The following is an 18,918-nucleotide window of genomic DNA, read 5'->3' as shown; positions in this document are numbered from 1 at the left end:
CATCACTTTGCAGCAGTCTTTTTATTAAAAAGGTCTTATTACTTTCTGAATAATTTATTTTTAGTGTTTGTGATGTGAATAATAAAGGCTCCTCAATTAAAATATTTTAAAAAAAAGGTCTTATTTAGTATTCTCTCTGTTAATATGATTCCACAAACTGTATTTTCATAACTTTGTCATCCATCCATAAGAAGAATTTAAAATCTTTCTTTTATTAGGTAGATTTTGTTCAGTGCATGGTGACCTTTTGGGGGGATAATAATGACAGTGTTTACATACTGCTGTACATGTGTTTTCTCATCAGCAGTGTTACCCACAGCATTTACTGTACACCATTATGATGCACAAGACCTGGAAATTTAAATTGGTATAAGAAAAAGCTCTTAATCTCAGACTACTTACAATATGATTGAAGAGAGTACATAAGTAAAATGACGTGAACAAGATGGTAGCATGTGTGCAGTTGAGAGGAAAGTGAGATCATTTTGTCTGGGGTGATGAGTTTTTTTTTGGTTTTGCTCATGTTATCCTGAAGTAAGAGCAGAAGTATAGGCAGACTGAATGACAGACAACATTGCAAGGATAAGAAACTCAGGAAACAGATGTCTAGAATAGTGGTAGAAATGATGCATAGACTTCTGAAGTTAAAGCGGTTGAGGCAACTAGTGAGAAGTACAATCGGAGAATTGGGGTGAATGTATATTTCAGTAACACATTTTCACAAGTAGATTTATTTTTGACCTCCATTTATTTACGTGCCCACAAATCCTAGGCCATTAAGAATGCATTCTTCTGAACTTGTAACTAAAATGTCTTAGATATTCCAAAAGAGAAAAAAATACATCATGTATAGTTTTCACTACTTGCCTTCTTCAGTTTTCTGATGTAATTCCTAGAACATTGTCTCCCTTCCCCTGACTCTCACTGCCAGATTTTTTTTTTTTTTAATTTCTATTTATTTATTTATTTTTGGCTGTGCCGGGTCCTCATCTGTGTGCGAGGGCTTTCTCCAGTTGCGGCGAGCGGGGGCCGCTCTTCATCGCGGTGCGCGGGCCTCTCACTATCGCGGCCTCTCTTGTTGTGGAGCACAGGCTCCAGACGCGCAGGCTCAGTAGTTGTGGCTCACGGGCCCAGTTGCTCCCCGGCATGTGGGATCTTCCCAGACCAGGGCTCGAACCCGTGTCCCCTGCATTGGCAGGCAGATTCTCAACCACTGCGCCACCAGGGAAGCCCTCACTGCCAGATTTTTAATCATGGATTCCGCTAAAGCTCTTTGAATTTCCTGTTTAATCCATATTCAGTAGGAGGAATAACACGTTTCCTTGTTTGTTTTTTTTTTTTTTGGTAGAACTTAGAGTGACTGTTGGAGAGATTTGGTTTAAATTTAAGAAGCAGAAAAACTAAGATAAGTGAAAAAAAATAAAAAAAAACAATGTATACAGGATCAACGGAATTTTTAAGGTCTTAAAATAGTTAAATTCCCCAAAAGTAAAAAAAACTGTGCAAAGAAATGTGACCATACAGAAATCTGGAGAGTAAAAATCTGTTGTGAGCTTTTCTTCCTTTGCAATAACTCTGACCACCATTTAGGTCACTTTGGGCAGTAAAACTCAGAACACCAGTTTACATTTTTAGCAAAAATAAGTGCGGTATAGACTCTCCCACAGATGCGGTATGTCTCAGGCCATTTGGAAGATTCAGGATCTGCCGCATCCCAGACTCTCAGGAGGACATTTCGGAATCTAAAGCATCCTTAATGTCCACATGTCCTAGGTCAGGGTCTGATGGCACGAGGACACTGCACCCCACACGGGGCGGCGGGAAGGAGAAGGGGCTGCGGAATGCAGACCTGGGAGGGGACCGCTCAAAAGCCGAGAGGCAGAGAAGAAAGGATTCTTAGTGGGTATGACGCAGGAGGCAGATAAGGATGGGGCGGCGGACCAAGGTCACCCGCCAGGATACTGCAGAATTTGGACTCAAACCGGAGTCCCTGACTTCAAGCCCGTTGTTTCTGCCTGTGTCCCGGGGGGAGAAGGGCGAGGTCCCCACGAAGCAGGCAGATCCGAGGCGCCGGGTGCCGTGGGGCTGAGCCACGAGGCCGCGCTGCAGAGACCGGCGGCCAGGCGGACCCAGGGATCCCGCCCCTCGCAGCCCCGCCCCTCGCAGCCCCGCCCCTCGCAGCCCCGCCCCTCGCAGCCCCGCCCCTCGCAGCCCCGCCCCTCGCAGCCCCGCCCCCAGGGTCGCTCGCCGCGCCTGCGCCGGGATGCGCGGGGCCGAGCGGCGGGAGCGCGCCCGTCCGCGGGCTGCGTCCTCGGGGAGCCCCGCCCCCAGGTGCGTCCTGCGCGGGGCGGAGCGCGGCTTCCGGCGCCGCGCCCTCCCCTCTCCGCCCCTCCCGTCTCCGCCCCTCCCCTCGCGGTCCTGCGGCGTCGGGCGCGCGCGGGCGGCCGCCCTCTCGGACACTGTTCCGAGCTGTGGTCCCCGCAGACTCCGCGCGTCCCGGCCTGTCGGCGCTGCGGCCCGGCCCTGAGGTGACGCGGTCGCCCAGGGCTGCGGGGTGTGAGGCCCGCCGGGGTGGCTGTCACCCCTGGGAGGGGGTGAGGGGTCGAGGAGGGGCGGCCGGCGGGGGAGGGGCGGTGGGTGCGGCCGGGGGGTCTGGGGCGCGGAGTGCAGCGGGGCTCGGAGGGGGCCGAGCCGGCGGCTGGGGGGCAGGAGAGTCCCCGAGGTTGCGGCGCGTCCTGTGGAGGAGGATGCTGTTCGCCCCGGGGTGTCGGGGTGCGGATGCCGGGGTCGCCGCGGGACCCCCGCCTTGGGTTGGCCGGGGTGGTCTCCATGCTCAGGGCGCCGTTGCGGAGGGCGGAGATGCTGGGAAGGAAATTCCCTCTGAACACCTGGCCCCGAGCGCGGGTTCCCCTGGGGGCTTCGGGCTGCCCCTCACTCTGCGCGTTAGGAGGAGTTCGGGAGAGATGCGCAGAGCTCGCTCGGGGCACGGTTTGGGGGGAGATGCCCTGATTCCTGAAACGCAAGGCTCCAGGCGTGGAAGTATTGATACTACAGCAGACGCGAAAGCTCGGGAGGCTGCCGGCGCTAATAGCTGCAGGAGGGTTGCTTGCTCTTGGGCTCCCAAGGCTTGGACAGACGTTTCTAAATTAGTAAGTCTGAAAGAATAAAGGCAATCACGTTTACTTTCCATCGAAGACGTTGTGCAGGAACATAAAGGGAGAAAAGGAGCGTATGTTGGACTCCGAACCGTGAGCCAGGTTCAGTATTATCTCATTCAGTCTTGCCAGCATCCTTTGGAGGTCGGAGGGGTCTTATTCTATTGGGCAGATGTGGAAAACGCTTCCCAAGAAAGTTAAGTCACTTATTGCGGTCCCAACTAGCCAAAAGGGCTGAGATTCCAACCCAGGGATGCCAGACTCGTCCTTGATGCACGATATTTTGCTTCCATCCAGAGAGCGATGTTACATATTTTTAGGGAAGACTCCGTGCAAGAGAACATTATTAGGGCAGTTAGGGCTCTTGGGGGTATTTGGGTTAAAAGCTAACTAGTAAGGCATTAATCCTGGAATATGTGCTGTTTAAGTGTACTTTCCTTCAAACAGGATTCAGTATAGGGAAATCTTGCATTCAGGGTCAAAGCAAGTTTATTAATACGTTACAGGTTTATCTGAGTGTCTTCTATATTCTAGATGCTAAGCTATGTGCCAAGAATGCCAAGATAAATACGATTTGTAATCTCTGCCCTTGAGCTTGAGAAGATGATTGCATAAAAGAATTTCGTAGTATTCTCATAAACCTGAATCTTTGCTAGTGTGTGAATTAATCGGACTAGAATAGTTTTAAGCACAAGTTTTTAGGAACCTGTTATATATAAGAAAAGGTATTGGATAACTTGTCATGTGGGTACCGTTGCATTATTTTCCCATTCAGCAAGAAATACTGTCATAAAATTTAGGTTAAATCATATTGACAGTTATTATTTTCTTTTATTATTATACTACCTTCAGTAAATTTTAAAACACTAGAGAAGAAGAGAACATTTATAATTTATCCCCTGTTAAGTTAAAAGGCTTGATTTCTTTTTTTGACTGTGCTGCACTGCTTGTGAGATCTTAGTTCCCTGACCAGGGATTGAACCTGGCCCTCAGCAGTGAGAGTGCTGAGTCCTAACCACTGGACCACCATGGAATTCCTGTAAAAGGCTTGATTTTAATAGTGCCTTTTTTTTTTTTTTAATTTATTTCTGGTTGTGCTGGGTCTTAGTTGAGGTAGGCAGGCTCCTTAGTTGCAGCTCACTAGCTCCTTTAGTTGTGGCACACATGCTCCTTAGTTGTGACATGCGAACTCTTAGTTGTGGCATGCATGTTGGATCTAGTTCCCTGACCAGGGATTGAACCCGCATCAGCTGTATTGGGAGGTGGATTCTTAACCACTGCGCCACCAGAGAAGTCCCAATAGTGCTTTTGTTTTATTAGTTGAGAAGCCAGTGATGTGTGTAGCTGGGCAGGAACTTCTTTCAAGTCATCTGCCAAAATGTTCTTAACCTCTTCTTCTAAAAAATAAATCTTAAAGGTATCGTTGATACCAGATTCCATTTAGCTTTTATCGCTCAGAGTTCTAGTGGAAACAAAATCTTCGGTTTAGGCCGAAATGGCACCTTGTTGAAATGTATAACATTACCTCTGATGCGGCTGTAGGTAGGTGGATAGAAGGGGTAGTGGAACGTTTTGGGAATTTCTCCTGATGGCTTCAGTTTCTCAGTGAAGTGGGGGTCAAGGTCATCATTTGAGGGCGATGCTGTGGGTGGAAGCTTTGGGGGTTTGGGGATTAGGAGAGTGAAAGGACTAGTGAAATACGGGATTGCCAGGCAATTAAACAATTATTCTTAGGTATGAAAAGTGCAGTCAAGGAAGTATGGGTACACAAAATAAAGATGTCTAGTCTAACTTTGCATACAAGGTATTTGACAACCTGTTTCCAGGGCCTGTCCTAACAGTGTCATCTAGAGGGTACACCTGCCCTTTTTGCCCCAATTCACTTTGCCCGAGCCTCTGCCTCATTGCAGGTTTCCCTGTTCTTTACACAAGTCAAGCCCCTTTGGGGAGTCTAGTTCTTCCATTCTTTTTCCCTGTCTGGAATTTGCATTCCACTCTTTCCCAGACTCTTTCCCCCAGTTGCACTTATCACATTATATTAAATTTTATCTGTCTGCAAAGTCAGTGACAGTGTCTAACTCCATTTTGTTTTTTTTAAAAAAAAGTTTGGTGCATAAATCCCTCGGTAAATGTTTAATGACTATGCCGCTTTTCTTCTTTCTTCCTCCTTTTGTCTGTAACGGTGGTCAGCAAGCTTTTCCTGTGAAGAGCCAGATAGTAAATGTTTTAGATTTTGTGGACCACGTGGTCTCTGTCTTGATTACTGAACTCTGCCGTTGTAGCACAAAGCAGTCACAGGCAGCACAGAAACGGCTGAGCATGGCTCTGCCTCAAGAACACTTTATTTCTGGTCTCGAGATTTGAGCTTCCTATAATTTTTACATGTCACAAAATATTGTTATTCTTTGAGTTTTTCCCCCCCATTTAAAAATGTGAAAAACATTCCTAACTACTGGGCTGTACAAAATAGGCTGTGGGCTGGATTTAAGCCCCTCGGCCTCCGTTACAGAACTTTGATCTATAAAGACACTCAGCAAATCTGGATAAAGGAACTTGCAGTAAGATGATACTCGTTTTAGTATTACCATGGGTGGTAGAGAAGCAAAGATAAAGAAGGCAGTCTTTTTTGTCACGGATTTCATGGTCAAGTTCAAGATTAAGATGTAAACAAATCGTGATGGCACAGTATGGTAACTGCAATTACAGTTTATTTATTGGAACAAAGGAGTAATAATCAGCTCTGCTTGAGTGGATCAGAGGTCACCTCTAATAGTCCTCTGTTGGGGACACTTTCAGCTAAGATCCTTTCCAAGAATCTTTTCGAACTTGCTAAGGTGACTGACCACATCTTTTGCCAGGATGGCTGTGAACATTCGGATGGCTCAATTCCTTTGTTTTACAGGATATAATCTTAATCTTTTCCTCTCAGAACTAAAATTAATACATTCTAGATAATTTTTTCTGACAGTTATTTCTAAAGGTCATGCACATTTTTACTGCTTTGAGAAAGATGAAATATATTTCGTAGCACATATAATATAGTAATCAATGTTTCTTTAATACAGTAGTGAATTTCTGATACTGAATTTTGGGTTATGTAAATTTAGTCTTTAAGTCAACTATTAATGCATTAGAAAAGGAAGATGGGTTTTAGTGGGCTTTCCGTTTTCTTGCAATTTATTAGATTTAATGTGAATTATTTTTATCTAGGAAAAGTATGGATATATGGCTGTTAGCATCACTGACGCCATCTTGGGCTCTTACAGTTTACCCTGTCCTTTCACCCACCCTACCCAGGACTGAACTGTGCAGTAAGTCACTTCTCTGTTGTCAAGGCTTTGCAGTTAATAGAAACTGTTTTAATAATCATTAAGATCAGGTGGCCTCTATGCTCCGTTAGTCCCCAAACAATGATGATGTATATTCCCGGCGCCCACGAGACTCGTGACCCATTCATGAATTTTGAATTAGGAGTGCACGTCCCGTTTCCAAGCACCTGCCTCCATACTCTAGGTTAGCTATAAAGTCGTCCCAGTGGCCCCCGCCGGTGTGGAGTGCAGCTGCTAACGCGTGCAGGTCGTTGTCGCCGATCCCGAGCCCACCCTGTGAGTTACCCTGTGATAAACTGATCCATTGATTACGTGGGGCTGCCTGCCTCGTTTTGTTTTTCGGTCGCAAGGTGCTTTCTCAGTTCAGTGAGCACTTTTCGTTCCCTCCTTCCTCCAACAGAAAGTTAAATATTTAATTAAACCTTCAGTGATACTAGGTGTATAAAACTAATTATTATTTAAAGCTCTGTAACAAACTTAACACATTCCCCAGATATGCTGTGGAGCAATGGAAAGAAACTTTAAAGATTCTTAAAAATAACTTTGTACCCTTATTTCTATGTCTTTGTCATAGTTCTTGAGCAGTTAAGAATTGGCTTTGTTAAAGAGTTTTAAAGGTACTGCCTTGGTGAGACTTTGGAACTGTATCAAGTATTATAAGTTTTCCAAAAAGTACGATTTGTTAAAAATATGCCATTAGAAGTTTTATTGTACTTAAGTTGTTAACTTGTGCTTTCAAGGGTCGTCTTCTAATATACATTGCAAAAGAGATGGTCGTACATGTGTTGTCTGCTCAAAAAGCTGCTTTGTTACGGTTGTCTGGTCGTCTCTATTTACAGCGCCCTGGGCTTGTGTGAACTCTGTTACTTGTGAGTAAACTCGCCCTGGATGTTGACTGTATGATTCTCTTCCCACTTACAGACAATGTTAAATGTGGGGCAGGCCAAGCATCCTTTACTGCCTTTTCCTTTTGTCCTTTTGAATCTCGCCACATAAGGCTATAACGTTTGGGATAATTAAGGGGAATTATAGTGTAGAAGGAGGAAATTTAGAGCTTTATGCTAAATATGGGTTTTCTTTTGGTCCAGGAAAAGGCACAGGACAAGTTAAACTTTTTACAGATGTCCCCTTGCTGGCCATGCCTCGTTTCTAACTTTTCAGCCCTGTTTTCAGCTGTGCACTTGAGTCAGAAGAGCCACTTTCATGTCACCTCTGCGGGGTGGATTTCCACCTTTCTTTCAGGAAACCTCACTGCCCCGCCCATAGGGCTTGGTTTCAGCTCAGACACCGTCTCTTTATCTTCGGCAGAGGTCTTCAGTATAGAAAGCACTGCCTTCCCATATCCTTCCTCCATCCCAAATCCCTCCTCCCTACCCTGCAAAGCAGTGTGGGGTGGGGGGAGCAGAGGGGACTTTATGATCACCCCACCAGTGGGAGGTGTAGGCTCCCCTCTTTTCTTTTTCCTTCTCTCTTCTCCCAAAGGACAACCATTAATTCTCAGAGACACTGTGGTCTCAACACTTGAAGAAGCAGCACAATATTTCCCTCAGCACCTGTGGTTTGCAAGGAGCCTTTTACAGTAGTTAGTGCTTCACATCATGATGCACAGCCCTCCTCGCCTGATTTATTCCCCACAGCCCTTTTCAAATTGCACCTGCTTAGACTCCGTGGGTTGTGGGTGCCCAGGTGGGCAAATAGGTTCATTGTTGTCAGTTTATAAAAACCTGTCTACAGCTTTGAAGTTACTGGTTAGACGAACATTAAACTAAAAGTTAATGAAGAATCGATGTTAAGAATGTTTCATTTTAGTTTTCAAACACCCAAACCAGGTGTTTACTTTCTTGAAGAAAACAAGCAATTGATTTTTCTTCTTTAAGATGTTTTGTTTTAATAATTTGAGTAGATAGAAGTTCAAGGTTATTGTAATTTAACATTTTTCACATGATTAGACTGGAGCTTATGAATATAAGAAACATCAGTTTGTTCAGGTGACTCATAGCACTGATTCATCTATATACTTCACAACAGAGTTCATACTTTCTGGTCATCATTTCTTCCGTTTGTCCTTCGGCCATCCATTCTGGGGGAATTTCCTTGACTCAGTCATCATTCTAACTCACCGATTTGGCATTCACCCCAGCTAGCAAGAATTTTATTTCTATCTGTCTGTTCCAATTCCAAATTCTCTAGCAGCTTTCTCTTAATTGCTTTGCCCTTGTTTCATGAGTATGATATCCCTTGAGGATATTAGTTATACTACTTTTATAGACAGTAGTGATCAACATGTGTAATTACTTGCCATGTTCCAGGCACCATTTTCAGCTTTATGTGTATGTATTCTTTTGGTCATTCTGACAGGGACAGAGGAGGGAGACAAAGTAGGTAATTAAATAGTTAATCCCACTAGGGGATCATAAATAAAGAAAAAGTATGGGAGACCCTGTAAGTTAACAATCACTCAAGAGAGCAGGTTTGCTTAACAACAGAACCAAGCAGCAGAAGCACGAGACATGCCCCCAAACAATAAAACAATGGTGGCATGAGACCCACATCCTGCCCAGTGAAGTTGGCAAGTTAATGATCCTCGAGAAGGGGCTTACATGTCTGCATGCACTAAGAGCAGAGATACCGGGGAAAGGTGACATTATACCAAAACCTGAAATAATTTACAGTATCATAGTATGTATAACAGTACCGCCGTTTTGCTCATTTCCATAGCGCCGTGACAATCCCGGTTGGGCCATATGGGGTCAAAAACTCCCCCGCCACCATGTAGGAGGAGTTAATAGTGGAAGACTTGAAGAATGAAAAAGAAGGTGGTCTTTTACCCCCTCCCCACTTTTCCTTTGCTTATAAAAATGTAGCCCGCTGAGTTCTCGGGGCGGCACTCCCTTGCCTGTGGGCTTGTATCTCTCACAAGCGTCCTGTACTGACAAACTCTTCCTTCCCTCTCTCTCTGCCTCTCCCTGAATTCTTTCTGCGCTGAGACAGAAGACATTCTGGCTGAGGAAAAATGATGAGGAAGAAAAATCTACCTAGAATAGAGCTCAGGGGCAAAAGGAAAACAGCATGAAAACTCCTTTTGCTTCAGAAGGGATTTTGTGCTTTGGAAGAAAGGACAAAACTGAGGCTGAATGGACACTGAAGTGACACCTTTGATTAGTCATTGTATGTCATCTTCTGCAGAGACATTTCCCTGTTAATATGACTTTAAAGCTACTTTAAAAACTACATCAGTGGTTCTCCACTTTTTATCGGGCCCTGCACGCTCACTCCCATTAGCGTCAGTGGAATTGTACACTTAGTAGGCAGGGAGGCATGTGGGTCTTTAACATTTCCCTTTGTTCCTGACACACTTCACTTTGAAAACCGCTGTTATCCTTCGGAGTTTTCTAACCATGGAGTTAAGAACACATTATACTGTTACACTGGTTGAGTCCTTTGATGTGAGAAATAGAAACTGATCTAGCCAGCTTAAGTGAAAATAAAATATACTGGGTAGATAATAGGGCATTTCACATAGTCCAAGGAAGAAGAATCAGGTTTTGGGCACAGTAGGTATCAAACCTTAGGGGAAAGCCTAGTACGGAGAATGTATGAACTTTCTTAAATGTTTCTGTTAATCTGTTTCCATGACTCCCAGTCTCTGGGTCTCTTAGTTAAAAATTCCACTCTGCCCGGAGAAAACTTAAGTGCTACCACTCAGAAGTAGTCGTGGTGATGGTAGTCGTGGTGTGTCTGTTGGGATGGCGGGGTGGGTGCACAGGTTCATGGGCTTCAGGCAAGGCCGTTAAAGACTCAACCCTGAGTTCAGGGAGCAGTTCTCAAAAGAAGGAAGAATACTGTGAGTCCATCAGCTGCTTTAGGAGGGGCCTTTTTTCTAAAAATGAAGCATCAAGCGTGCAGTGTTCAATCTGAATGAATAATTCAGTGGCTCCCGGTAAATCAATGTGTTTTGGCAGATAACTTGAGAATGTTCTTGCTGTTAAATTGGTTAGTGTTTCTCTGTTTCGTAGTAAATCATCCTCGAATGAGAGTGATCCGTCTGCGTCTCTCCCTTCCACCCTCCCTCCTTCCTTCCTTCATTTCTTCCTTTCTTTCATCGGCCTAGAGATGATCACCTACTCATTGCAGGATCTGATATAACAGGAATGAGGCTGTTGGAAGAATTTATTTTGAGTGTATCCTCCTTTCTTGGCTGCTACAATTTTGCTCTTTTTAATTTACTCATCTAATATTTTTACAGTATGTCTAATTGTGCAATTACTTTTTTCCCCACCATATAAGGAACACATATTGATGGGAAAATTCAGAAAATAGAAAAAAGCACAAAGGGAATGAAAGTTGTCTAAATCTCATCATTAAATTTAAGAAAAAGCTCTCTTCTGTACATATAAAGAGGATGTTTATTTGATCCAAACTTTAATTATGTATATTGCCTTTTGGGGGGTAAGACAAGCTGCCTCTAAAAAGTTGCCTGCTTTTTTATCCAGGTGGAGACGGTCAGCCAGCTTGGAACAGACTGTTCTTGTTGTAGAGGGGGTCACACCAGTGGCTGCCATCAAATAGGTTTATATAAAACAAGGAACAAATATCTCTCTGAAGAAGGCTTAGCGGGACTTTTTGGTGTCTCCTCCAAGCTGCCCTCTCGATACCTTTTTAGGTGACGGGGCCGAGCCAGTTGGAGCAGGGACCGCGGAGAGTGCACTCGGGAGCCCGGCCAGGCTGGCTTCTGCTTGCATATCACCTCTTTGAAGAACTGAGACGTGGCTCCAGCAGAGGTCCACTCACAGAAGGGGCCCCAGGGGCCTCCAGAGGGTCAGCTTAGCCTGGAAGAGAGCTACTGGGCCTGAGATGCAGTGATTTAGGTCGTACAGCTCAAAAAGTTTACTGAGGTGAAATTTGTTTCCGTCACTCCAAAGTGAGACCCTGTACTCATTAAGCACTTCCTCCCCTTCTCGTCTGGCAGCTACCAGTCTGCATTCCATTTCTGTGGATTTGTGTATTCTGGAAATTTCATATAAATGGAACCCTATTTGACCTTTTGTGTCTGGCTTCTTCCACGTAACGTAATGCTTTGGAGGTTCATCCACGTTGTAGCGTGCATCGGTACTGCGTTCCTCTTTACGGTAAATAGTCAATCATTGGGCGTATACACCACAATTTGTCTTTACCTTCGTCTGTTGGTAGACATTTGGGCTGTTTCTGCGTCTTGGCAGTTATGACCCTGCGTGAACGTGCACTTGTTTGAGTCCCCATGGAATAGTGGGATCGTGTAGGAACTCTTTAACTTTGGGGGAACTGCCAAACTGTTTTCCTCAGCAGCTAAACCACTTTGCAGTCCCGCCAGCCGTGTATGAGTACCCAGGTCAGCCACGGAGTTTCTTATGAGAAATTTGCTCTCATTCAAAGCAGTATTCCTGTAGGTGATGCAGTGGTTATTCTCTGGCTGCTTTCAAGATTTTTCACTGTCTTTAATTTTTAGCAGTTTAATCACGATGTGTTTGAGTGTGGCTTTCCTTCGATTTATCCTGTTTGGGTTTCATCAAGCTTCTTGAAACTCTTAGGTGTTTCATCTCTGGCCAAATCTGGGAAGTTTTCAGCCGGTAATTCTGTAAATATGTTTTGCAGCACTAACACTCTTCTGTCTTCCTGGGTCTCTGATTGTTTGGATGTTAGACCGTTTGTTACCGTCTCACAATTCTCTGAGGTACTGTTAATTGTTAAAACAACAACAACAACAACAAAACCTTTTTTCTCTCTTTTGTTCAGATTGAGTAGCTTCTCTTGATCTATCAAGTTTACTGACTGTTTTTCTGTTGTCTCCGTTCTGTTTTTGAACCTATTCTATGGATTTTGTTTATTTGTTGCTGTGTTTTTCTGTTCTAAAATTACTGTTTGGTGCTGCTTGATGTCTTGTTTCTTTGCTGACACTTTCATTGTTTTCAAGAATGAAATGAATGTTTTCTTGCCATTGTTTGCTGGAGCACTTTTTAAATAGCTGCTTTAAAGTTTTCGTCAGATAATTTCAAAATCTGTGTCATCTTGGCAGTGGCACCTGTGGGTAGAGTTGACATTTTTCACATGCTTCATTACCGGAGTCATTTTGGGTTGTGTGAGACTGCGGGTTTTGTTTCCATCCCGTAGAGAGCACTGATGTCTTCTTTGAGCGTGCTGTCCACCTGGTTAGGTTCAGGTCTTCAGTTTCTGCCCACATTCTCTGAACTGTGGTTCTAATTTCGGTTTAGTTTTCAGAAGCCTTTGCAGTGCAGATTGGATCTGTCCGTGTGTGCCGCCCAGTGACCCATCTGGATCTGGGCAGTGGTCTGTCTGTGAATTCAGTTCCTCAAGTGTTTGGTGCACAGAGCAGGATTAGATCCACGTTTACCCAGAGTGGGGGTTAGTCCAGGAGCTCGTAAACAACTTCACTGTGTTGCTCCCCTGAGCTCCTCTTTTCATTTGCTCTCCCTGCTGCTTTTGGATTCCCTGTGGCTCCTCTTTTCCATCTTCCAGCCACCAAGCTAGGGTTTTCCTGCCCCACTGGACCATGCACTTCGGCGACTGCATGTGCCGCATGCAGGGCCCTGTGGCTGGAAGGCGACAGAGCGGAAAGCGGCGGGGTTTGTCCCCCGACCCTTGTGGAAGAAGCTCCACTCAGAGGAGAGAGTTTGGCTGGGTTCAGCTTTCATCACTGCAGTCTGACACTGCTGTAAACGGGGTTGCTTGGGGACAAGGGCACAGGAGAATGTAGAAAAGGATAAAAGACTGGGTGTTTCCCCGTTCTCCGTGAGCAGAAGACTTCCGTTTCCTATCGAGCCAGAACTAGAGAGCTTCCTCCGGAGCTTTCTGTGTGTCCCAGTGCCCACTTCCAGTGCGTCCAGTTTAGAGGACACTGGAAGAGAAAAAGTGGAATTCCGGTTCCCCCTTGTTTCACATGCTACTGTTTACTTTTCAGAATCTTCACATTGCTGTTCCACACATTCCGTCCGGGTAGGAGAGACAGTGTGGGGTCTGCTTAACTGTCTAGCCTGAGGCTGAAACATCTGTCTGTCTCTGACATTAGAAATGGCATATACTTGACTGTGTGGTTCCAATTTCTTTTTTTCCAATCTCCTTTCTTTAGTAAACTAATCCAGAAAACATGGCTACTGCAATTAGGGAAGTTGGAGTTTGGAGACAGACCAGAACACTCCTACTGAAGAATTACCTAGTTAAATGCAGGACTAAAAAAAGTAGCGTTCAGGTAAGTTAAATGACCATTATGTCTTATTGCAGTTTATTTTGCATTAATATGTTCCATCTTTAAAAGATGATTTGTTTTGCTGGATACATTTTTATTATAATTTTATATTCTTAGGTCCCTTTAATTTGCTTGTAAAAACTTGTTGTGTTGGCCTCAGAAAAATACCTAAATTATCCCATGTTTTCTGAATGTCAAAAATTTTAATAACGATGTCTAAATTTAGTTAATTTCTAATATCAGTGCTTGATTTTGAACCTTGAGGCATGCATTTCCCGTTCATGGAATGAAAAATAAATTCTGCAGGTAACTTCATGGAACATTATTCCACAGTTTATTCCTTATGGCTGCCCATCTTTTGGACTCTGGATTGAACTGCCCATAATTACTAAAATTATGTCACATATTTGTTCCCACAAGCATACATTACTTTATTATTTATTTATTTAGCATACATTACTTTAAAAGGTGGAAGAAAGTAAGAACTCTGGCTAACCAGTTAATAGTGATTTTAAAGGATGGAATGGTATTGTTGATCTTCTCCCGAAGCCAGCAGAACAATTAAACAGCAAGATGAAACAATAAAGAGTTCATCCCTATTAAAGTTGACTATTATTGAATACAATTGAGTATAGTTTTAGTAGTAGAAACTTAGCTGTAATTAAAGCATGAGTTTTAATTCAGACTTGAATAAAGACATTTTTATAGTGATCCCTATTACAGATGTTTGGTAAGTTACTTTAAATAAAGTCATGTATGAGTAAATTTATTATTATATTTTATATTAGTAATCTAAGATGTTTAAATGTTAGCTTTTATGTCATTTAAATGTATTATGGTGACTTGAATTTTAAAATAGTTTAGTAAAATTGAATGTAAAGGAAAAATTCATATGCTGTTGGGTTAGGTTCAGCACAGTATTTCTTTTAGGATAGAATTGCTTTTAGTTTTTGTACTTAAGAAAGGAGACCCAAGTTCCTCATGTTTTTTGTTAGTATTAGTTATATTCATAGAAATCTTGATGATTTTTGCTGCCACTGTTATATTTTATAATCATTTTGTTTGTTTCCTTTATTATAGGAAATTCTTTTTCCACTATTTTTTTTATTTTGGTTAATATTAATTAGCATGATGCATCCAAATAAGAAATATGAAGAAGTGCCTGACATGGAACTTAACCCCATGGACAAATCTATCCTCTCTAACTTAATTCTTGGATTTACACCAGTGACTAATATTACAAGAGACATCATGCAGAAGGTTTCTACTGATCACCTTCCTAACGGTATTGTGAGGAGCTTACATGTGTATTCTGTCTCTTACAGAAAGCGTCTTCAGTATTTTGCTGTTTGCTTTATTGAGTAAATACCATTCTTAACATTTAGATATATGTCCTTTCACCAAAACATAGTTTTATAGAAATCCTAACATCGTTTAATTCTGCTGCCTTATGATTCTTGTGAAACTTTAATTTGTAGTCTTGGTAATAGGAAGCACATTTTATGTTTTAATATTTTATATTTAATTCATAGACCATTTATAAAATAAACATATTTGTATAGTATAAAAGATTTGAAGGAATATTTCATTTTGATTCTGACTCACGTAACTATTAAGAAACTAGAAATACATGGTAAAGACAGTAATGCTGATGCCAGGATGATTGATTTAATGAAATGCTGAATTGTAGAAAATAAGAAAATAACCTGTTATCTTCCGTCATATAGGATTGTTAGTTGTAATTGACTTCTAGTGTGTGTCACACATTATTGGATAATGTGTCACTGAATAGAAGATGTTTATACAACCATGAGCCAAATAGCTTTTTCCTCAGTGATTTCTTTCTGGTGTATTACTATTTAATATTTTTATCTTACTAGTATAGAATATATTTGTTGGTTTATCATATTAAGCATAAGCAGCATGATAGCCATAAGAATTTAGCATGTCAGCTAAGAAGAACTCATCAGAAATGTTGAGAATGAAATTCATTGGTAATTCTGAGCAGGACAAAAGTATATACGCTAAAGAAATCCAAGTCAGTGTGTATTAACTTAGATGCCAGAATAGTAGAAATGTATGTAGATTTTTTTTTTTTAAAGTTCTCTCTTTTTAATGGCAGAACTCTGAACGTGAGACTGTACATACATACATGGTAACTTAACTGGTAGGATGTTGAATTAACACCCTCTTTCTTCAGATCAATCCTGGAGCTCCATGTGCACCTTCAAGGTCTGGAAAATCATGAGAATTCACATTTAAGTAATACTGTATAATTTACAAAGCATTTTCATGTCTGTAACTACATTTGATCTTAACAGCCCCTTGGGATCAGCTAGGTATTGTGGGTGAGGATACTAAAGTTCCGGGAGTTAAATTGCTTACCTGTTCTCACACAGCTAATAAGTAGTAAAGTTAAGTACTGAGCCTACGGTTTTTTTCCCATTTCATGACATGTTCTGAACCTCCTGTGGTGAAGACTGCTTGCTTGTAAATAAAACTTCAAGAAAATGTTTAAAAATTAAGATTATTGATGTGAAAAGAGCTGAATGATGATTACAGTATTTTTTCATGTATCTTCTAAGAAAGGAACAAGCAGTATTGGGTTTAAATGGCAATTTTTATTCAAAGAAGAATGTCATAGCTACTAAAATACATATTTAGTTTCTGAAGAAGGATTATGGAATTTTCTTCATAAGAAGGAATATTTGAAAATAAAATATCCACTCATTTATCACGGAGTTATTTGTATGGTTTTACTTTGAGATAGATAAGTGAACTACATATATTGCATATAAAGTATATGATCTATTTTATTATGTTAATAACTTATGTGTTACATGATACATACATAATTTATGTAATCAAATGACAGCTAAGAAATAGTGTCTGTAAAATTGCACTATTTTAATATTCATTATTTAGTTTTTTTTTAGAAGAGCTGTATTCATTTTCTAAGAAGTTAGAGCATCAAACAAGTGCTTATAAAATATTACATTCATCAAATATAATGTTAAATTTGGTGTATTGTATTACAATAAACTATTCAAATTTGTGAGCTAACTAAATTGTTATAATATTTTATAGTCATAATTACCGAAGAATATACAAGTGAAAAAGAATTGCTAGCATCCAGCCTTTCTAAGTCCAGCAACTTTGTAGGTGTGGTTTTCAAAGACTTCATGTCCTATGAACTCCGTTTTTTTCCTGATATGATTCCAGTATCTTCTGTTTATATGGATTCAAGAGGTAAATGGCCCTAAATAATCAATGAAAATGAATTAAATTCCCATTTTTGCTGCTCTTAGATCATATGCAAAATTTGATGGTGTCCACCATTGGCATTTTAAATAATAGTTATTCAGATAAGAAGACTGTCAACTGTAGCATAAAGATATGTGTATATTTATCTATCTACTTCTATATATATAATATGAAGTATAATTTATGTAACATCCACTTTAATTTTAATACATTTATATTGTTTACAGTAACAAAACAAAATTTTATCTTGAATTATATGACATTCTAAGTCTGTTCTTTTCTCCATGTAATTGTTTTCATATGTGGTATGGCACATACCTTTAAAATCTCAAGGTCTTCCACCAGTAAACTTTATTAGTTTTATGTTGGAAACATGGAAAACAGCCTTCAATGCCTAAACCTCTGAAAAGATAATTATCAACCACAAACATTTATTGACTAATGTTAAAGTCACTGTTACGTACTGTATTTGTGACTTGATTCCGCAAAGCCCTTATAGAATTTTTCTTTTTTTCTGTGCTGTTCACCTGGACTTGCCCTTGCATCTGGAAGATCTTTAGAGCTGATAAGTCATTGTAGAATGGCTTGCCTTAAAATAGAAAACTGATTTATTTTAAATAACTATGTTTACCATTAATTTCTTTCTTTCCATTTGTATTCATTTACGATTCAGTATCCTGACACATGTAACTCTTTAATTTCAGAAATTTGAAGTAAACAATAAGGAACGTGATAGATTTTGTTTGCCTTTGGAGGGCCATTGCTTATTTTCTTTGGTCCTGTAGAGACTGATTAATTATATTACTTTGGTAACCCCATATATGCTGCCTTTAAAGAAGACACTTGTATATTGCAGAATCTTATGTCTCACATTTTTTTCTCCATAGCTGGCTGTTCAAAATCATGTGAGGCTGTTCAGTACTGGTCCTCAGGGTTCACGGTTTTACAGGCCTCAATAGATGCTGCCATTATACAGGTAAATATGAAAAAGGAAGAAGAATAGAGTCAAACTGTATTTTACCAATCATCCCCTAAGTCTTTACCACAGGATTTCATTTGACTGCTGTCAAATGTACAAAATACATAACTTAATACAACTCCTTTATGGAAAAAGATAAGGGAGAAGTCATATTTTCTGACTTAATTTTTTTGAAACCCACCTTATTTGATGATTTCTAAGCATGTGATTCAGCATTCTGTATACCAGTATTATCATATCTGTGTTGACTGTAAATAATATTTATGAAGGGTCTACATTTGCAGACTTTTTCCCTTGAATAAGAATAACTTAGTTTAAAGAAGATGAGTATCTTTATCTTAATCACAGTGGTAGATTTTATTTCTTATTTAACAAACATTTATCACTTGTTTGCCAAACATTATTTCTAATTTATGTACTAAGATCAACCCATTTAATCTTTAACACCCCTATGTTAAAGGGTGCTGTTACTGTCTGCATTTTATATGTGCACCTGAAGCACAGGAAGGTTATAAGTGACTTTCCAAAACTCAGTTAATTAGTGGCAAAGCTAATTCAGACTATCGCTTTGGGGCTCCCAGTTCTGTATTTTAATACTGTACTTCCACTAAGATTGTGTATAAATGTTGCATTTACGTTCTAAAGACATGCTTAGACCTGATCCAGTGTTTCACATTTTAGCAGAAATGAACAGGAGACCTTGAATAGGAGACCTGTCTCTGTTAGTTGTTAGACTGCTATGTAGTAAAATGACTACAAAAATAATGCTTTACTTGACTGCATTGTTGTTAGAACCATATGAGATGATATATATAGAATTGCCATATAAACTCTCACAACATGGTATAAATGTATTGTAGGTACAGTATTCAGTAACACAGAAGATTAAGGTAATGACAGTGAAATATAGGGCATATCACACTGACAGTGTTAAAGTACTTATTTGTGTTT

At 40.9% G+C, this 18,918-nt stretch overlaps 1 protein-coding gene across 9 annotated transcripts in view; it reads left to right on the top strand.

Annotated features, from left to right (window-relative positions):
- Window positions 1–2,311: 2,311 nt before the first annotated feature.
- The window catches only part of ABCA5 (ATP binding cassette subfamily A member 5), a 62,161-nt gene continuing 45,554 nt past the window's right edge, over window positions 2,312–18,918 (top strand). For 2 of the 9 annotated variants that reach the window (XR_014238123.1, XM_082370395.1), the window contains exons 1-5: window positions 2,399–2,528; window positions 13,608–13,727; window positions 14,805–15,009; window positions 16,812–16,973; window positions 17,876–17,964. Coding sequence is in view for 8 of the 9 variants with exons in the window: in XM_082370395.1 (XP_082226521.1) it covers window positions 13,626–13,727; window positions 14,805–15,009; window positions 16,812–16,973; window positions 17,876–17,964 (558 nt within the window). In the remaining variant the exon portion in view is untranslated. The other 7 variants (XM_082370399.1, XM_082370400.1, XM_082370398.1 and 4 more) reach the window with 7 other exon arrangements.

This window comes from Balaenoptera borealis, assembly GCF_965194805.1.
Source record: "Balaenoptera borealis genome assembly, chromosome: 20".
Classification (NCBI taxonomy): domain Eukaryota; kingdom Metazoa; phylum Chordata; class Mammalia; order Artiodactyla; family Balaenopteridae; genus Balaenoptera; species Balaenoptera borealis.
This window is presented reverse-complemented; position numbering and strand designations above follow the sequence as displayed.